The sequence below is a fragment of the Equus asinus genome, chromosome 14, assembly GCF_041296235.1.
Source record: "Equus asinus isolate D_3611 breed Donkey chromosome 14, EquAss-T2T_v2, whole genome shotgun sequence".
Classification (NCBI taxonomy): Eukaryota; Metazoa; Chordata; class Mammalia; order Perissodactyla; family Equidae; genus Equus; species Equus asinus.
In genome coordinates this window covers 37,359,524-37,378,473 of record NC_091803.1, presented here as the reverse complement: position 1 = coordinate 37,378,473, position 18,950 = coordinate 37,359,524, and the positions used below count along the sequence as shown (strand labels likewise).

The window sequence follows — 18,950 nt, the reverse complement described above, 5'->3', positions numbered from 1 at the left end:
CGCTCTTCCATCTTGCACCCCGTGTCCTTCCTCCTCTCTCCTTCTGCTTAACAGAAAAATAGTTCTTGGAAGGTAACTTCCTCCTTGTCCAGGTGACAGACACTAAACGTGCCTATATCTGCATCTACACCTTCGCCTTCCCTTCTGCCGAAACATGGTAACACCTGATCCATCCTTCCTTGTACTGAACGCCAACTCCCGCATCTCCTGTCCTCAGGCCCCTCACCCCCATATCTTTTCTCGCTGTTGTTTGCATAGATCCTTCTCAGCGGCTCTCAAACATGCCCCAGTCTCTCCAAGTGGAAAGAAAACCCACCCCCAAACTCCCCTGCCCACTCAGCCCTGTCGTCTCTAGTGGCCTCGCTCTCGCTCTCCTCCTTCACAAGAAAACACACTGGAAAGCTGTCTGGATTTCCTGTCGCCATTTGCCTGCCTCCTCCTCCTCACTCTTCAACCCACTCCAGTGTGGCTTCAGTCCCCACGTCACACTGATGTTGACCGCACTTGGCCAGCAACACCACGCACCCCCAGGTGGCTAGGTCCAAAGGTCACCTTAATCCCTGTCTCACTTGCCCTCTCCGTAGCCTGTGGCGCTGCTGGCCATTCCTCCTCCTTGGCCTTGGGTGGCCCACACTCCTGCTGTCCTTCCTACTCTCAGCAGCTCTGTCTGTCTCCTCTGACGGCTCTCCCTCCTCTAACTGAGCAGGACATAAACAGACTCCTTCCAGCCCTGTGACTGGGGCTGCCCCCACTTGGGATGTTTTCCTTTCCATTTCTTCCTCCTTGTAGTGAGTTTTCTCGATCCTGCGGTGGTGGAGGCAGCCTGAAAACTGTTCAGCTGCTCTGCCCAGGACGGGGAGGGCGAGCTCAGTCAGGGCGGGGAAGAGGAGGTCACCCTCTCCAATCCAGCATTACCAGCAACAAAGGCAATTCTCAGCCCTCGGTGTTCCTAAACCTACTTCTTCGGTGAGTCAGAATCTGGAAGGGAGAAGAGATCTGCGATCACAGTCTCCCAGAACTCCAGAGACAAAGATCTGTCTAAAAGGATCCAACTTCAGGTCAGCAGTACTGAGACTGACACATCAGAGAACAAACAGCCAGGATAAACCAGTGACCTCACCACTTCACAAAGACATTACTTCAGCAAAGCCACTAACGGACACAAAGGCAAGACCAAAACCTCGCCTGCCACACCAAAGTCCTCTCCTCTTACCTAATAAGGTGCTGGTGACCGACAGAGCAGCTGTGAGCCAGTAAGCAGTGCAGGTGTAAACACAGAAATGCAAAAGCACATGTAAACATCCCAGGGAGGATTATGCCACCACGTGTTTTAGTCCATGAAAAAAAAACATCTGGTTACCTTCACAACATGGCAGAGTTTCTGTGTTAAAGCGGAAATGGAACTGACGTCATAGTCTTGGAGACGAAATGTGTAACCAAAAGTTTTCGCATATTCTGTGAGCAGATCTGTCATCATAAGGCAGTTATCTTTTTGGGACCGAAGGAGTTTAACAAACTGGGCAGCCAGAGCTTTGAATCGTTCGACCTCTGTCAAGGTCAGGATTTTCTCTTCTCCACATTCCAGGATCTTGGAAAACACACAGGAGGAGGGAAGGGAGACAGAACAAATTATGATTGTTCATCGAATTAAATGCATGAAAATGTACACAACTGGTAACTAAAAAGCACTTTAGCGTTCTTTAGTGGATACAGAGTTTCAGTTGTGCAAGATTAAACAGTTCTGGAAATTGCACAACAATGTGCACACATTTAACACTACTCAACTGTACACTTAAAAATGGTTAAGTAGATAAAGTGTTTTACCACAAAAATAAAAAAAAAATTAAAGTACTCTACTCAAAAATAGTAATATTAATAAAATCAACAACAGAAATTTGGTCTAACTTAGCAATAGCTTAATAGCCAAGCACTGTGTAGCCTCCTATACTCACCCTCACCTCAAACAGAAGAGATGTGAAAAGTATGGAGCTAATGAGAGAACATTCACTTATGAAAGAAAACTACTTAATCGTTTTTTTCAATAATTACCCTAAAACAAGTTTGAACAATGATTTATTCCTCTACTGAAGGAAAAACCACAGTTACCTAAAAATACTAATGAGCCAATATGTATCTCTGATAGAAATATTTCAATATTCTCAATTTCAATATTTCTGATTGAAATATTTCAAAATTTCATCCTATTTCCTAACTCCCTGCTTCTTAGGAAAGTAGGCCTGAAAATAAAAAAATTGCCCATCTGTTGTTCAGAAAAATAGACTTCGAATTTCTTCACTTACTTGTAAGATATCAGGTATGGCTTCAAAGAGTTCAAGTAGTTTGGTAAAGCCATAGTAGGCGAGTTTGCACTGCCGGCCAAAGTGGTGATGGTAGGAGGGGATGAATTTATTGAAGGGCATCCGGAAATGCGGCTGGTGCCGCAGCAGATCAACGACGTCCTTGGAGAACTGCTTCGTCCTTTCTATTTCATCCTGGGTGCGCTCTTTAAAAAATAAAACCACCGTAAATCACAGTGTCCTACCCATTTGTGTTTAATATTATTACGGCAGTTAGTTCTATGCACAGATGACAAGAGATGTCGTCTTTGCCTTCTCAACACACACAACCTGAAACAAACACACTCTCCTCTCTCTGCAGATGGTTTTCAAACTCGCTCAAGGGCAGGACACCAGGAAGTCATGATGCTATGATGGTGGACTATGAAATACACATCCACAACTACGTAATCTCATCTCCCAAGCTAGAAACAATTTCTCTAGCCACGCCCCATCCTCCCACCTCCACTCCATACATACGAACGTGACTCTCACACAGGTCTCTGTGCTTGAAAAAATAATCTGAAAATTATTTCCCTGAAATCACACTTCTGGGGGCTGGCCCCGTGGCCGAGTGGTTAAGTTCGCGCGCTCCGCTGCAGGCGGCCCAGTGTTTCCTTAGTTCGAATCCTGGGCGCGGACATGGCACTGCTCATCAGACCACGCTGAGGCAGCGTCCCACATGCCACAACTAGAAGAACCCACAATGAAGAATACACAACTATGTACCGGGGGGCTTTGGGGAGAAAAAGGAAAAAATAAAATCTTTAAAAAAAAAAAAAAAAAAAATCACACTTCTGAATGTTCACATGCTTTTTGTCTATTCACCTGATCTTAGTTGAAATTGCTAGCAGAACATCAGGCATCAAAAGTTTAACAAAAATGCAGGCGAGAAAACGCTTAGGGTTTTGCTTCTATTAATTTTTAAAATAGAATTGGGAAAAGACTGACGTTACTCATTTTAGCTTTGGAACACTATGATTTCACGGACATTGGTGTTCTGCAGGAGTGCCGTTTAAGAGCCAGTGACTGATAACAGTGGGAGAACATGACAGTGTACAGATTCAGTTTTGTCTATCCTGTGTCCCACACCTCAGTTGGAGCTACTAAAATGTGCAAGATAAAACAAAGCATTCATTTGAGTTTTCTTTCCCTCTCAAGTGTGCACAGTAAAGTAGCTCAGAGTCAAAGAGACAAGAAACAGCCAGGGACCTGACTCTCAAGTGGATAATTACAGCATAAACAGCCACAGACAGGCTGAAGGGGCATTCTAAGAAAGAGCTGACTATGCTCCTTTTCTCCTTAAAGTGAATTCTAAAAGACTAGCTGGCTTTTCTTCTTGAAAAGAGGATCCACCTGCTCTGAGAACTTAGGCTCCACTGCATAGCAGAGCAGTTTCCACACTGCGCTTTCCACGGACTCTGGAGGAACCACGGAGGAGGAGGGGAAGGTGCACCCCTGTGAGACCCATGTTAAAATAACCACTGAGAGAGAGAGCCGGCTTCCAGAGAATATAAGTCAACATACCTCTTTTAGGGATACAAATCACCATTTCGGTATCTTGTTGGGACAAGCAGATGGTTGTGTCTGGAATCTCTGATAGAATATCGATCAACTCACAAACACCGTACTCGGTGACATCCCAGTCCTTTGAGAAACACCTAGATTGTAACCAAGGAAATGGGTGAAGAACGAGAAATATCACTCGCCAAAATAACTTAACAAGTCTTCCGAAAGAGTGCTACATAGAAAAGTCAGATAGTCATTTAAAATGTGGGGGGAGAAACAGTGTTTTACAATAGTTGCTTTCATTTTGTCTTCCTTCTCATCAACTCACCAATGATAAGCCTGCGAGAACTCTCTCACGACGACCTGTTTGCTCGCCTGGGATTTGAGAAGCTTCAGCAGGTCCTGAGTAAAGCGCTTCACCTGGGCCCGGTGGGTGAGGGTCAACACGCGTTTGGAACCCATTCCAAGAATCTGCAGATCAAACACTCGGATTATTTCTAGTGACAAGACCTTGGCAGACAGCGACTCTCTTGTTGACGGCTTGCTCTCTCTTCTGTTGCCGCCCACAGAGAAAGGGAGTCCCCTTCCTATACGACAGCTACATTCTGAAACGCGTGTACATCAACAAAACGCAGACGGTCGGAATGAACAACCACTCAAGTGCCTGGGGCTCTCTCTGTGCTCTGCACACTCTTTCCTAAATAGTCATGAGTACAGAAAAGAAAAGCATGCTATCAGTCTGGACAACTAATCTTGTCCCTAAAAGACAGCCAAAGTTTTTCAGGCCGTTTTTACAAGTGGGAAGCGTTTCTACAAGTGGGAAGCTGTTCTAACACTGCGAGTTAACAGGCCAAGACTTCTTAGGAACTAACGCTAGGCTCCAGCCCAGTACCTGGCCATCAACTCATTTCTCAGAAAGGTAAGGCATGGTGCAGCAGCTCCTGCATGATGGCGGACAGTTCTGGAGGTGGCGTGCTAGGAGGAAGAAGGTCAGCCTACAGAGATCAGAAGGAAAATGCTGCTCGGTGCCCCTGAGTTCCTTTAAGTTGGAAATTTATAGCTTTCTCAAAGATTGACAAGCACCTGATATATGTTTTCTGCATTCTGAAGAAAGCTTTTATAGGATGTTTTGCTCTGAGAATTGCCTTCTTAGGCATTAATTCGGTTACTAGCTATCCTATTTCTCTGGCTGGGGTGGCCAAAATCATGGAGGAACATTTCCATCTGTAAACAAACAATCTCTCAGCATTCCTTACCTGCAAGACATGAGGCACTGCTTCTAATAACTCAATCAGCTTGGAATAGCCGTAGTCTGATACCCGGCATTGCTTTGCAAAGTGATGGTGATAAGACGGGATGAAATTACTAATTGGTATGACGCAGGATGGCTGGTTCTTCAGTAAGTCAATCACTTCCCTACTGAACTGGATCAGCTGGGGGTTACCTACAGGACTTTTAGAACGCAGAAGCCAAGGGTCTAGACGTGTGGGGAGAGAAAGAGAACACGCAATAAGATACAAAGCATGATTTCACCAGAAAACACGCCCTCGCCTCAGCTCAATCAAGACCAAGCAGACGAGACCAAAAGCCACCTTACTTCTCGCCTTCCCCACTCGGGTCCCCTGTAATCAACCACCTAGCCCAACTTATTTACAGGCCGACAAATGCGTCCTCACTACTTCCTGAGGTCAAGTAGCCAAAGTAAAGCATAGCTCACCACAGTGTTAACTTGAAGCAGAAGGGAAAATACACAGGAAGTTTCCAGCTTATAAACTGGTTGTATTGCAAAGATCCATTTGTAACTTGGTCACGTGGAACGTACTTTCCCACAGAAACAAAGTCATAAATGGCCATCAAGCAGGTAGCCCAGAAGAGCCTAATTAACCCCAAAGCAGCTGACAATGTTGCCCAGGAAACCACAGAAAGGAATAATGTAAAACTAGTATGACAGAAACCCAAGAAACAAGTTTTCACATTTATCTTGAATGTTCATATAATTAAGAAGTTTTCATAAAAGTATAAATAATCAGATGGAAACCTTTGTAAGGGACTAGTAGGCTAATTGGTGGTCTAGTTGTTAATATTCGGTGCTCTCATTGCCACAGCCCAGGTTCATTTTCCAGTCAGGGGACCATACCACCCGTCTGTCGGTTGTCACACGGTGGCAGCTGCGTGTTGCTGTGATGCTGAAAGCTATGCCACTGGTATTTCAAACACTAGCAGGGTGATCCATGGTGGACAAGTTTCAGTGGAGCTTCCAGACTAAGAGACACTAGGAAGAAGGACTTGGCCACCCACTTTCAGAAAAATTGACCATGAAACCCCATGAATAGCAGCAGAGCATCATCTGATGTAGCACCGGAAGTGAGAGAATGGCGCGAAAAGACCGGGTAGGGTTCCGCCCTGCTGTCCACATGGTCAGTAGGAGTCGGAATCCACTGGACAGCACTAACACCAAGTGGGCTAATGACACAGCGGAAGAGAGAGGAGGGGGCAGCGTAACGTGCAGCCCTGGAGTGGACGGAGGGGAAAAGCAGGGGGAGGTGGGTAAGAAGCCCTGGGACAAACAGAGCTCCTGCTTATCCTGACCTTTCTTCCCGTAGGGCAGGGGGAAGTGGGAGCAGAAAAGGAGGCAGTGCTGGGGCCAAAGAGAAGGGAGCTTCGAGATGAAGGCCGCCATTTACAGTGCTGTTCCCACAGCAGGACTAGCTACCTGTAACTCGGGGATGCCCAGAACCCAGAAACTCACCCAAATCGGGGTTCAAATGTCCTGGTCCTTGAGAGTCAAATCTCTTTTCACATTTATCAAAGTCAGGAATGTTGACCAAAATGAACGTCAAGGTAAATCGCATTCAGAGATATTTCCTTCAAATACTTGGAACTATTCTTTAAAGGCCAGCCAAATTGTCAAAAAGCTTCAGAAAATTAGGTAGCTAAAGAGATTGATAACTGAGGAATTCGGGTTTTAAATTTTACATGACTTATGCTAATACTGCCAAAAAGTCTAGCTCTGCCAAACCTTCAGCAGCTTACAGAGTCGTTAAAAGGTCAGAAGAGACCCCCCTGGCGCTCTGCGCTTGGCGAATGGTGCTGCTGCTGAGACGAAAGTCAACAGCCTCCACGGGCAGGAGACGCGGCTGAGCAGGAACAATCCTGACACCCACCTGTGTTGGGAGGAGGGGGCTTGTTGTGAATCCACTTAACCACTTTGACGCCATTCTGCGCGGTGGCAATGTGCACACCTGGAACACAGGTGATGAGGTGCTCTAAGGGAACACCCCCTTGGTTTTCCTGCACTACCTCCAGTTCACCGAACTCTGCGGCGTGACAATCTGGAAAGCTGAAGTGGAAAGCAAAAGGTTAACTGAAAGGATGGAAAAGGGAAACGCCTGCTAAACAAAGCTTTACGTGGATGTGTCCACTACGACTCATTTCTGTTCAAATGCCCACGATCTGGAGGAAACTGAGGGTCCCAGGGAGGCAACCACTGGGCATTTCTCTCTCTATCTGCTTTACCGTATCGGCGGCCTCAAGGCACCTTAGTCCTGTAGTGGCCCCTGGATCAGAGCTACCACGTGGCCCATGAGTGGTCAATGGACTTCTGAGGAATGCCTTTCGCTCCCAAATTGTGCAGTCTACCACTACCTGAGGCTGTGCACACTACTGTAGCACGTGTGCAGACTTCCAGTAGAGCACTTGTAATCATCTTGTCTCTGCGGAGAAGAAACTGTCCTATTCCTATGTATGTTTCTAAAATGCAGCATAAATGTTTCTGTTGAAGTACTGAATGAATGAATCCCATTTCAGATAGACGAATTGTTAGCAAGGCTCAAATGGAGGACGAAGCATTCTACAATACTTGGGGAGAGGTGTGGGCCGAGGGCAGACTCTCTACAGAGGGGACAACTAAGGCATCGTATCACAATGGCTTTGACGTGTTCACCTTAATAAAGGCACAGTGCCCTCGTGTGTCTGCAGAAGACTATGAACCTGGGGTGCAAACGTCTTCAAAGAGACAATCACAAAAGGAATCTTATAGGAGTCTGGGTCAAATTCATGTTCACTGCAGAAAAGAGAACAAAACAGTTAGCTGACATTTCTCAGCGGTCTGAAACACTCGCAAGGTAATTCTAACAGATATTCCACGACCCCAGATATTCCAATAACCCCACAAAAGGGTTATTCCTAAAGTGTACTGAGCGTTCTACCTGAAATCCTTATTGGGACAATGCTGCCTGCAGACAGGTTCGTGATATTCCAACTCTTCAAATATAATTGGGCTGCAATTCGTTGAGGAGCCATCGTGCGACTGGGAAGACCCCAAGGGGCTCTGTCGGGCTTGACTGCTGGGTAAGAGACACACCAGTCTTCCGTTTCCTTGTTCCCGGATGGCAACCGTGTCTGTTAATTTATATAAATCGGACACATTCAACTTGTGTCCAAACCTGAAAGCAAGGAACAGAGAGATGCTGACTTAGAACACTTTTCTTTGATTACACAGAAACACCTGCCCTGTTTAAATAAAGGGCTGTAACCAAGAATAGCATCTCTGTCTCTTCGAAAGTAAAACTGGAATAATTCTATAAATTCATTCACTAAGGAACCAGAGAGGCTTGGCACTCCTTCAAGTCGCCTTTGGCACACTGCCCATGACAATGATTATATCATTCTGTAAATGAGCTCACCTAATTTTCTGAGATGGAAAGCTACGTGATATGACCTCATTCAACTTGGCTCCCCTTCACTTCCAAACCCCTATTACCTCTCATCATCTCTGCTCTCCACCCTCAAGAGGTATATTCCTTTCCACCTACCCCCGCCTAACCTGTGCCTTAGCCTCGTGACCCACACTTCCTCTGAGATTGGACTCCTCAGTCACTCCCCTGACTTGTGTCTTTCACACTTGAAGCTTAAAGGCACAGGCTCTGAAGGCAGACAGATTTGAGCACATATCCTGGCTCAATCTGTGTGACCTCAGACATGTTACATAACCAATCTGGGCCTCAGCATTCCCTTCTATAAAATGGTGTGATGATACCAACCTCACAGGGTTGATGTGTGGATTCAGTGTGATTACGTATGGAGGGCTTGGCACATGGTAAGTGCTCATTAAAAGCTAGCTGCTCCAATGGTGTCTTCCCAGTGCCCTACAGACACGCTCAGATTTCCTCTCCACTAGAACCAGTCTCATGTCCTCTCCCCCTCACTCAGGCTGTCCTGCTCCTGCAGACACACATTCTCCCTCGGGCTCTCACCCTCAGTCTTGTGCTCTCCTGTCTTCCCTGTAAGGAAAACAGCTGGTCTCCCAGGAGTCGCGTCAGCTGTTTCACCATCTAGTCTGTCACCCATTCCCTCCAAGATTTTATCCACAGGACTCTTTAGAGACGGCTCTCAGTCTCCAGCGGCCTCCTCCTCCCCCTAATCTCACAGCACAGCCTCAGTCCCCTCGATGTTGCAGGCCACTCCCCGATTCCTGACAACACCCTCACCTCTGGGTTCTCACCCACTTCCTGTCCCTGGTGGCATTCCATCCAGGTCTGTCCTTCTGTTTCTCCTCCCTCTCCTCTGATCTTATCTGCTCCCTCATCTTTCATGATCACCTCTAGGCAAATAACTGCCATATCTTCTTTCCTGAGGGAGACTCTGAATGTGAAGAAGATCACTTGAACTCTCTAGCCAAATATTCCAAGAGCCCCCTAAAACTCCTATGTCCAAAACCAGATCAAAAACTCATTGTACCTCCTACACACGCTCTCTTCATTTCCCTACTTTTACTTTAACCATACAACCATCCTCCCCGTCATCTAGAGCAAAAAATGCAAAATCAAACTGACCCCACTTTTTACCTTGCCTGCCACATAAAACTAGTTCCTAAGGCCTGTTTCACCACCGTTGGAAACTTCCGTGGTATCTGGTTCCTTCTGTTCCAAGAGCAGCTGCTGAGAGGCGGGACTGGCGCAGCACCTGCCCTCTTCCGCCTCCTTCCCTCCCCTGTTCGTTCCATCTCAGACGCTGCCGCCCCCAGAAGTCTCCCTGCTCCGCCACCACACCTTGACCCTCCCCTCACTCCTCCAATACTTCTGTGGCTCCCATTATCCACGAAAGAATGGTCAAGCTTCTGGTTCTTTCCATCCTCTGCCTCCTGAAAGAGTTTTTTCCTTTCCACTCCTTTTTAATGACAGTTTTCTTTGTTCTAAATTATTTGTGAGTGGTTTCTCTTCTCCTCAAGGACAAGGGCTGTGTCTTCCCAGGTCTGCATTCTCCGCAGAGCCTCAGCCTTTCTTTCCCCTAACACTCGCTGAGCATGCACTAAGCACTGGGTATGGAAGATACGGTGTTAGGTCAGATCAAGTGCCCGGCATCCTTACAATCTAGAGACGCTCAAAAAGGCTCACTCAGCGAATAACAAAACTAATCAGTCAACTGGAAAAAGCGAAAGGACAGCTTTGGGGACTGAGGCCTGAATTTGCTAAATATGAAAGGAGTTTTAAAAATGTATTTTAAAACCAGAATTTAAATCGGAACACCATTGTCTCTGTCTCATTTCCCCCACCAGGCTAGAAGTCTCTTAAGAGTTGCTACCACAGTTTTACGCACAGAAATCCCCAACCAGTGTTGACTGGATCAATGAAAAAAAATAAACCTAACTTACTTTTTTTCATAGATATCTGTAAATTTAAAAAGAGGCAGACAACAGGCGGGAGCATCCTGAAGAATTGACATTGTTTCTGCACTGTAAGACAAAATTTTAATCAATTAGAGAACAGATGACTTCCTCTCCATTCCAAGTTATATTTTAAAAACAGTCCATAAAATTGATTAATAGAATGTATATGCAAACCAAATTTACCAGTTTCTGATATGTCAGAATTTATTTTCCAGAAAAACTTAAAGAAAGGACCTTTTAGGGACAAGGCAGTTAAAGAATACTAAGTCACACACTGGGATTTCTATCAGACTCGAGCACAGGGCTTTCCATACCTGATCAGAAAGACACTGACTACAGTGAGACAAACACCTTGTTAACGCACAGCAAGAGGCAGAGCGCCCTGGCCGTCTCCAAGAGAATATGACATCTCAACTATGGTTTTCAAAAACAAAAAGGCACCCACAAACACTCAAAGGGAAAATAAAAATCCGAGCTGTTAAGAGTGACTGGCTTTGAGCCATAGGGTTATGGATGACTTTTTCTCCCGCTGCTTCTATATCTCTAACTTTCCAAAGTTTCTTCAATGAGTATCATTTTTATTCTAGGGGAAAAAAACCCCATAATTTAAAATAACGGTGAAGTACACGTCAGAGAAAAGATCTCTGAGAGCCCAGATATTCAGAAGTGAGTCCTGTTTACTAGTTCCCCCTAAAACAGGGAGAAGAGAGAGGAATCAAAGTGTGTTATGAATAAAATCACCACCGGATTCCTAAGATGGGTGTAGTCGTAACGTGGACTTATCGGGCGGGTGTCTATCTGACATTAAGGATGCATCTGCAAGTCGACAGCTTGGAGCTCTGTAGAGCTAGCCTTTATAGGCAAATCTGTCTTCTACTAAGATTGGAAGGTAATATTTCAGACTTTCCAGGCTTCTGCACTTTTATTACAGAGGTCTGCTATTTTTGGAACCTGCTCTGGATGTGTGGCGTATTATTTTACTCCTAAGTGCCTGCCAAGTCTGAGCTGCACTTCACCTTTGATTACCGACTTGAACCACAGTCAAATTACTCTAATTAGCTTATTTCTCACGTATTATTTCTAAGTTCTAGCATATTTCTAACTCTACCCATAAAGAATTAAGTATGATTGCTTATGTAATCATCAAAGACGGTTGGGAATGTGATAAAATCTCTTTTTATTATTTTCAAAATTGTTCCTGGGCCAAAATGTTATTTCCTGAAATAAACCGTTTGCTTGTTTTTACCTCAGTAAAGAGAGTGATTTATTAGCGGCTCCCGTGGCCAGTGAGACCAGGATCTTCTTGCTGCCAATCTTGTATCTGTGGAGGCCGTTCACCGCGCTGATGGCTTCTTGTAAATTTTCCATCTGAACAACAGCCTTGAGCTGATAATCCGTATGCGGGCTGAGCTCAACACTCTTCACCTGCAGCAGTAAAAAGGCAATGGAACGCTTTGTCTATTGAGAACCTCGTCATCTTAGACCTGAAGGAGAATCAGAGGGACCATGCTTGTGGATGTCAGTGCTTCCGGGAGGGCACTGGTCTGAATTCTGCAGGTCTGCCAACCAGAATCTAAGTGACCTGCAACGGGTGACCTTCAGGCACGTGACACTGGCCTGGCCTGCCTGTGCGCCAGGGCCCACAGAGCTCTCTGAGGGAGGCTCGGGGGCCAACACAAGCGAGGAGTCTTTGGGGTGCTCTCCAGACCCTGCAAAAACCTGGGGCATAGCCATGTTAAGAATCTGGGAGGGGCTGGTCCCGTGGCCGAGTGGTTAAGTTCGCGCGCTCCACTGCAGGCGGCCCAGTGTTTCGTCGGTTCGAATCCTGGGCGCGGACATGGCACTGCTCATCAAACCACGCTGAGGCAGCGTCCCACATGCCACAACTAGAAGGACCCACAACGGAGAATACACAACTATGTACCAGGGGACTTTGGGGAGAAAAAGGAAAAAAAAAGAAAGAAAGAAAAAAAGAAAAAATAAATGAAAAAAAGAATCTGGGAGAGGTGCATTTTTACCAAACTGCACCTAAAAACAGAATCACATACAGAAAGATACTAACAAAAACAGGCGACGTTATTTTAGAATCCTATTCCGTATTTTAGGAGGCAGAGCTAATGGAAACTATCAGTGTTTTATTTCCCACAGGGCCATTTAAGTCCCTGCCCGTGACCACAGGTGCTTCTCTGCTCAGCTTCTTGCTCTCTGGGGCTGTGCCTGAGAACTGGACGGACAGCAGCACCACGAGCAGAACAGGTGAAAAAGGAAAGATTCAAACTGGTTCAGTAACACTCACATCCTGGCTGTGGTTATGCGTGTTGAATTACGTTCTCTCGACCTGACGTGCCAGCAAAGGGTAAAATGAAGGCAAGGACGAGAGGGGCCGGTTACCTTGCCATGCCTGGAGAAGGCCTCCTGCACGAGCTGCTGCAGCTCCTTCCGGGATAATCTGTAGTCTATGTTGCTGATCTGGATGTCAGCACCGTTGGCAAATGGGTCTGGGCAGTCAGCACCAACGCCCGAATTTGCAGTGTTGAAAGCAAGTGGGGATGCTCTGTTTAAAAGGTTTGGAGACATACTCCTGCTTAAAACATACACATGGAGACAATTTCTTAACAACTCTATTGATTTAGTTTATATCACTTAGGCTTTGTTTAAAGCTATACATAGAAATAGCTTTCCACAATACAACCAAACTAACATTTGGTTTTCATATGTGTTTTTATCTTAAACACACAGTAATCCTTGCTTATCCGTGGGGGATACGTTCCAAGACCCCCAGCGGATGCCAAAACCGTGGGGAGTACCGAATCCTATACATACTGTGTTTTTTCCCATTCGTACATACCTATGATAAAGTTTAATTCATAAATTACGCACAGTAAGAGATTAACAACAATAACTAACAATAAAACAGGACAATTATAACAATATACTGATAACTGAGACAGTGACTAAGTGACCAACAGGCAGGAAGCGTATACAGTGTGGGTACGCTGGACAAAAGGAGAATTCACATCCCGGGCGGGATGGAGCAAAACGGTGCGAGATTTCATCAGCCTACTCAGAATGGGGCACATTTGAAAACTTATGAATTGTTTATTTCTGGAATTCTCCATTTAATATTTTCAGGCTGTGTCTGACCACGGGTAACTGAAATCTCGGAAAGCGACACCACAGATAAGGGGGGACTGTACGCTGATTTAGACTTACTGTCAAAGGTACTATCAGTTGACGCTTCATTAACAACGAATAAATTCCTTAGTAGCAAATACTCTTTCATTGGATCATTTAAGCTAAAGGCAGAAATTACAGGCAGGTCTGATGAACTAATTTTCTGCTGTGGGCATTTATTCTTAGGACATTAGCTTGTGGCACCAACGTAAGTCACTGAATCCCCCCGCTGAGCAAGCCAGACACTCCTGCTCACGTGCTACGGTCCTTCTCCACGTACGGGGAACTTTCACGGGCATTTTTAGATATAATTTGACAGGTTCAAAGCCACTGCCCATACTGAGCCTTCACCAGCTCTGGAGAACAAGACAATGCCAGAAAGCGCTCACAGGAGGCAACGCGGCCTGACGGCCCCTCTGTCTTCCAAGGCTCCGGAACGACACAGTGTGAGTTGAGAAAGCTTAGACAAGTGTTATATAGGTCATGACAGTGGCTTACAGAGGCCCTGACTTCTCAAACAGCTTCCGAGAATTACCCTGTGAATAAGAATAACCAAGTCACATCCAGTTTGGGCTTTTTCCTCAACACGATGAAGTGATGAGGAAATGGTAACGCGCCTCCCATCCTTGGTCAGGACATGCTTCTCTCTCTGACCTCTGCTTGCCAAGAGGGAGAAATGGTGAGAAGCGCTGCCCCTAGGTGTCAGCTGGGATTACCTGAGGAAAGGGGGCAGGCGGAGGAGGGGTGAATAGCTTCCTTTACTTTATGTGCTTCTGCACTGCCTGGATTCCCTTAAACAGACATATTATTGTGATATCCTTTCCACTGCACAGATCTACCCCATAAATCAAGCAGCTGGACTTACCGAGAAGCCCAAGACTGAGGCGCGAGCAGAGGACCGACTTGCCTCGATGCAATCAGCTTGCTAAAAGCCGATGGGTAACTCACTTGGAACGCAGTCTCCTCTTGATCTTTTTTCTCTACAGGAGAACTGCTAACACTTCGGGCACTGAGGCTTTCTTTTCTAACAGAGGGAAAAATCGAAGGTGAACGGTCATTGGTTTTCCTTCACCTTAGAGAAGCAACCACGAGGAAGAGCGATTTCACCTACTTCGGATTGCTTTTGTAAACGGATTCTGCCACGCCTGAGCTCTTAGGTGTGGGCGCGGTGGCACTCGGGGTTCTGTGAGGAGGTGCCACCAGCCTCGGGGTACCTTGCTGGGGCTCACTGATTCTAACACCAGTCTTCGACTCCAGGCGGCACAGCTCCTTCAGAGAGACAAGTACGGTGGAGTTTAAAATGTAAGTACCCAAGACGTGTCCGACCCCGTCCAGAAAACACTTGACTTTGAGGATCATCAAAAAAGGACACACCGAAAGCCAAGTGGGCATATAAAACACGGCCTATGAAACCTACCATAAACTTCAGAGAGCAAGAGGTCTCAAGATTACCTGTAAACTTTTCACATTTGTGTTTTTGGTGGCAGATCCCGAATTGGCCTGCGACCCTTTTCCAGGCGTGGCTCTGGCACTGGCAGGCTGTTCGCTTGCATCTTTGACGAGGCACAGTTTGGGATTCTTAAGTTTTTTTGGAGACTTCACCTTATCGGTAAGTGCATTGGAACTCTTTGTTTCACAGAGTTCTCTATTTTTTGGAGTGAATGACACAATGATCCTATTACCAAAGACATCCTCATTCTCCATGCGCTTCTGAGCCCGCTCTGCACTATCCTGGTTTATGAAGCGGAGAATTGCACTGCAGCCTGTGATGCTCAGCACTTTCCCACCACAATTATCGGACAGGCGTCGGAGCCTGTTGCTGATGCTCTTGCCATCTTTATTTGCTGGTAGGTTATAAACATAGAGCAGAGTGTGGCACTGCTGATACAGAGGAAAAGGTTACAACAGGTTAACTCAAGGGCGCACGCTCAGTCACCAAGTAAGAATTCCAATGAGTCACCTCCAGACTTAAGTAATGACACTGGAGGGGAGGTAACAGTGATTTAGACAGGAGAAGGTTAACTTATTTAGACTGAAGAACACACAGAAAGAAAAACGTATCTTAAGTTATCACTCTAGTAAATGAGACTGGCAAGATTTAATGTTCTGAATAATCAGGTCTTTTTTTTCTTTTTTTTTGATGAGGATTAGCCCTGTGCTAATATCTGCTGCCAACCCTCCTCTTTTTGCTGAGGAAGACTGGCCCTGAGCTGACATCTGTGCCCATCTTCCTCTACTTTATATGTGGGACGCCTGCCACAGCATGGCTTGTTGAGCAGTGTGTAGGTCCACACCTGGGATTCGAACTGGCGAACTCTGGGCCGCTGAGGTGGAATGTGCAAACTTAACCACTGCACCACCAGGGCGGCCCCTCTTTTTTTTTTTTTCTTAACCATAAGGAATAAGGATCTCCAAAGCGGGTAATCTCTCACCTAAAACATTGCATTCGTCTTAAAGGCCTTCAGGTTAGAAAATGAGTCCCAAACAGAAGCAGAGAGAGGAAACGTAGCCAAAGCCAAAAGACTAAAACCATAATGAAGAACAAAGGTGGATCGGGGGAGCAGCTCCAAAGACTGAAGTAAGGCCTGTGTGGATGTCACTGTTGGGGCCAGAAGGCTGCAGGCTGTCCTCAGCACGTGTTTAATCTCGGCCTGTTGGGCACTGGAGATGCAGTGGGACAAGCAGCGCCCGTGCTTGAACTGGGAGAGCGGGGTCCCATCTCTGTTCTGCTGCAGTGGAATGGTGTGACTCCCAGCGACCTGCCTCCTTTCTCTAAGTGCTGACCTCCTCCTGCCTAAGATGAGGACGTCGGAGGAGATCATTTCTAAGGGAGCTCTGTAGCTCTCAAGTTATTAGATTATGTTAAACCTGCATTTAACGTATGGGACTGCCCACTCTTCTGCTTCATCCACACTGCAGCTCCTCTCCATTATTACTATTTCTTTAAGTTACACAGATGCCCCCAACAGCTTAAACACAGCTCAGCGCGGCAACGAACATTCTTATTCCAAATCAAGGTTATCAGAAAAGCTTATCCTGCTGGAAATATGCTCACGTTCTCCTATCATGGGCTTAACAGGCTACAGGTGTAGCTATAACCACTCCTCCTAACTGTGCGTGTGCACGACAGAAAACATAGGCTCAGAGGCCGCTGGAGCCTAAGGATTAAATGCCTAAAAATGATACAATTACTCCATTGATTTCTCTTCAACCTGTCACACCAGTAGGTGCAAATCATTCTCATATTCTTTACCCATAATACTTGGAAGCAGAAAGAATAATAACTCTTACTCCATTACTTCCATCCACCTGACAAAACATTGCTAGCTTTGGAGACATTGGCAAGGGACTGCTGGTAAGGTAAACCTACAAGTCAATTCTCTACGATATTTTGAAAAAATAAAAGAAGATTCATACTTATCAATTCTCTGTACATGTAAGAGAAGAACTGAAGGTTTCTAAGCCTCGTTTACAAAATCTGGCCAGTCTCCTACAAGGAAAAGCCTCACCTGGGCTTGGAGACCCCTTGTTGAGGGCTGTCTTTAGCCTCCATAACCTAAGGTTGGAATACGGAAAAAGAACGCAAACCCACTTACTGGCATTTTTAGTGGCAACCTGGGGGGTAAGTCGGAAATGAATTCTTCAAATCTGATGAGCTCGTTAGCGTGGTGCAGCAGTGCTTCGGAGGCCTGATTTTTATGGACCAAGATTATGTGGAAACCATGCCTGTGTCTCAGGTCACTAAGTTCCAAAGCGAAATTGACGTCAGCTGAAAGAAAGGTACACCCCACCCCATCCCCAAACGTTAGAAACACGTGACAGAGACAGATAACTCCACTGACGCCCACTGAGAAGGAAGGAATGGCCGGATTGTATTCCAAGTTGCTTCCCCCTTCCCCCGCCTCCCAGCCATTTAAAAACGGGAGCCTCTCTCGTATCAGAAGAATTAATACAGTAAGACAATTTTACCACTTATTTATATTGAATCCCAAGACACATGCTACTTCCAGAAGTAAATGGAGCAAATATTAATATTTTGGGGAGCCTCAACTTTGGAAATGATCTTAGATTTTTAAAATTAGCAATACTGGGCCTGGGGTAAAAAAACATATATATTACATTTTCTTGAATCAACGTGACCCCACAAGAATCCTTACTCAAGTTTCAAGAAGAAAATACAGAAATCCACGTAGACCCGATTTTTTTCTAAACAGTTCGCAGAGGTAAGTGATGAGAGACATAAATATACCCCATCACTTCAGCCTCTCCGGGGGCACATTTTACTTTAACACGTTTTGGCTTCTGTGATAATACCCAGGCAGTGAGTTGTGCTGAGATCAGCAGACGTCGCTAGACTTACTTGACACGAGAACCACAGTGGCTGGGGCGGTGTGCGTATTTGCAAACCTTCGGAGGCTCTGGCGAAGTTTATCGTCAGCAGCATTCTTCGCAGTAGCATTGATGTGGGCAACGGTTACCTGCATCAATAACAAGGACAAATGAGCAAGAGCTGAGGTTAGAAGATCACGACACCTTCTGCCACATCTTAATGGATAGGCCTTGAGGAAAGAATATTTTGGTTTTTTTTTGAGGAAGATTGGCCCTGAACTAACATCTGCACCCATCTTCTTCTACTTTATATGTGGGATGCCTGCCACAGCATGGCTTGGCAAGCAGTGTGCAGGTCTGTGCCCAGGATCCGAACTGGTGAACCCTGGGCTGCCGAAGCGGAGTGTACAAACTTAACTGCTGCGCCACCAGGCCGGCCCTGGAAAGAACTCTTTTAATGTTATTATTGCCACTTACGAATGGAAGAAAATTACAACCAGATCTCAGTAATTTCAAATTTGCTTCTCGATACAAATTAACTGGCCCCGTGACCACCCCTGCTCTCATCTCCAACCTTCTGCTTTTGCACCTCATCCATCCCCCTTGCAGAAGAAAGGACGTGAAACTTGAAGTAGTTCAAATTATATTAGCTCTCACTAATAGCTTTTGCCAACGATTTTGGATTGGTAGAGATTTGACAGATGATTACGGTCAGATTTGGGGCTATATTTGATGTCATTTGTCTATGCTATACATTGTCTATGGCTGTCAGGATCTGGGTTAGGGAGTAGGAGAGGAGAGACCCCTGTCCCTAAGGGAGCTAAGATGTGTTTACTCCTGTTATAACGATCAGGCCCACGTGCAACAGTTTCCAAAGCGAGGAAAGGTTTGTTTTGAGAGATGTCTCAACTACCTGCAATACACAATAGGATTTA

The 18,950-nt window shown here is 45.8% G+C and overlaps 1 protein-coding gene across 12 annotated transcripts in view; it reads right to left on the bottom strand.

Moving 5' to 3' along the window:
* MARF1 (meiosis regulator and mRNA stability factor 1) overlaps positions 1-18,950 on the bottom strand; it is a 40,753-nt gene that overhangs the window by 12,051 nt on the left and 9,752 nt on the right. For 2 of the 12 annotated variants that reach the window (XM_044746496.2, XM_044746497.2), the window contains 16 exons: positions 18,047-18,164; positions 17,283-17,455; positions 15,139-15,567; positions 14,798-14,955; positions 14,552-14,710; positions 12,904-13,096; positions 11,759-11,937; positions 10,498-10,578; positions 8,054-8,290; positions 7,789-7,908; positions 7,010-7,185; positions 5,102-5,322; positions 4,174-4,316; positions 3,864-3,997; positions 2,301-2,503; positions 1,361-1,588 (listed from right to left, as the gene is read on the bottom strand). In XM_044746496.2, the coding sequence (XP_044602431.2) occupies positions 1,361-1,588; positions 2,301-2,503; positions 3,864-3,997; positions 4,174-4,316; positions 5,102-5,322; positions 7,010-7,185; positions 7,789-7,908; positions 8,054-8,290; positions 10,498-10,578; positions 11,759-11,937; positions 12,904-13,096; positions 14,552-14,710; positions 14,798-14,955; positions 15,139-15,567; positions 17,283-17,455; positions 18,047-18,164 (2,952 nt within the window). The remainder of the gene's footprint in view (positions 1-1,360; positions 1,589-2,300; positions 2,504-3,863; positions 3,998-4,173; positions 4,317-5,101; positions 5,323-7,009; positions 7,186-7,788; positions 7,909-8,053; positions 8,291-10,497; positions 10,579-11,758; positions 11,938-12,903; positions 13,097-14,551; positions 14,711-14,797; positions 14,956-15,138; positions 15,568-17,282; positions 17,456-18,046; positions 18,165-18,950) is intronic. The other 10 variants (XM_044746499.2, XM_070484881.1, XM_044746501.2 and 7 more) reach the window with 8 other exon arrangements.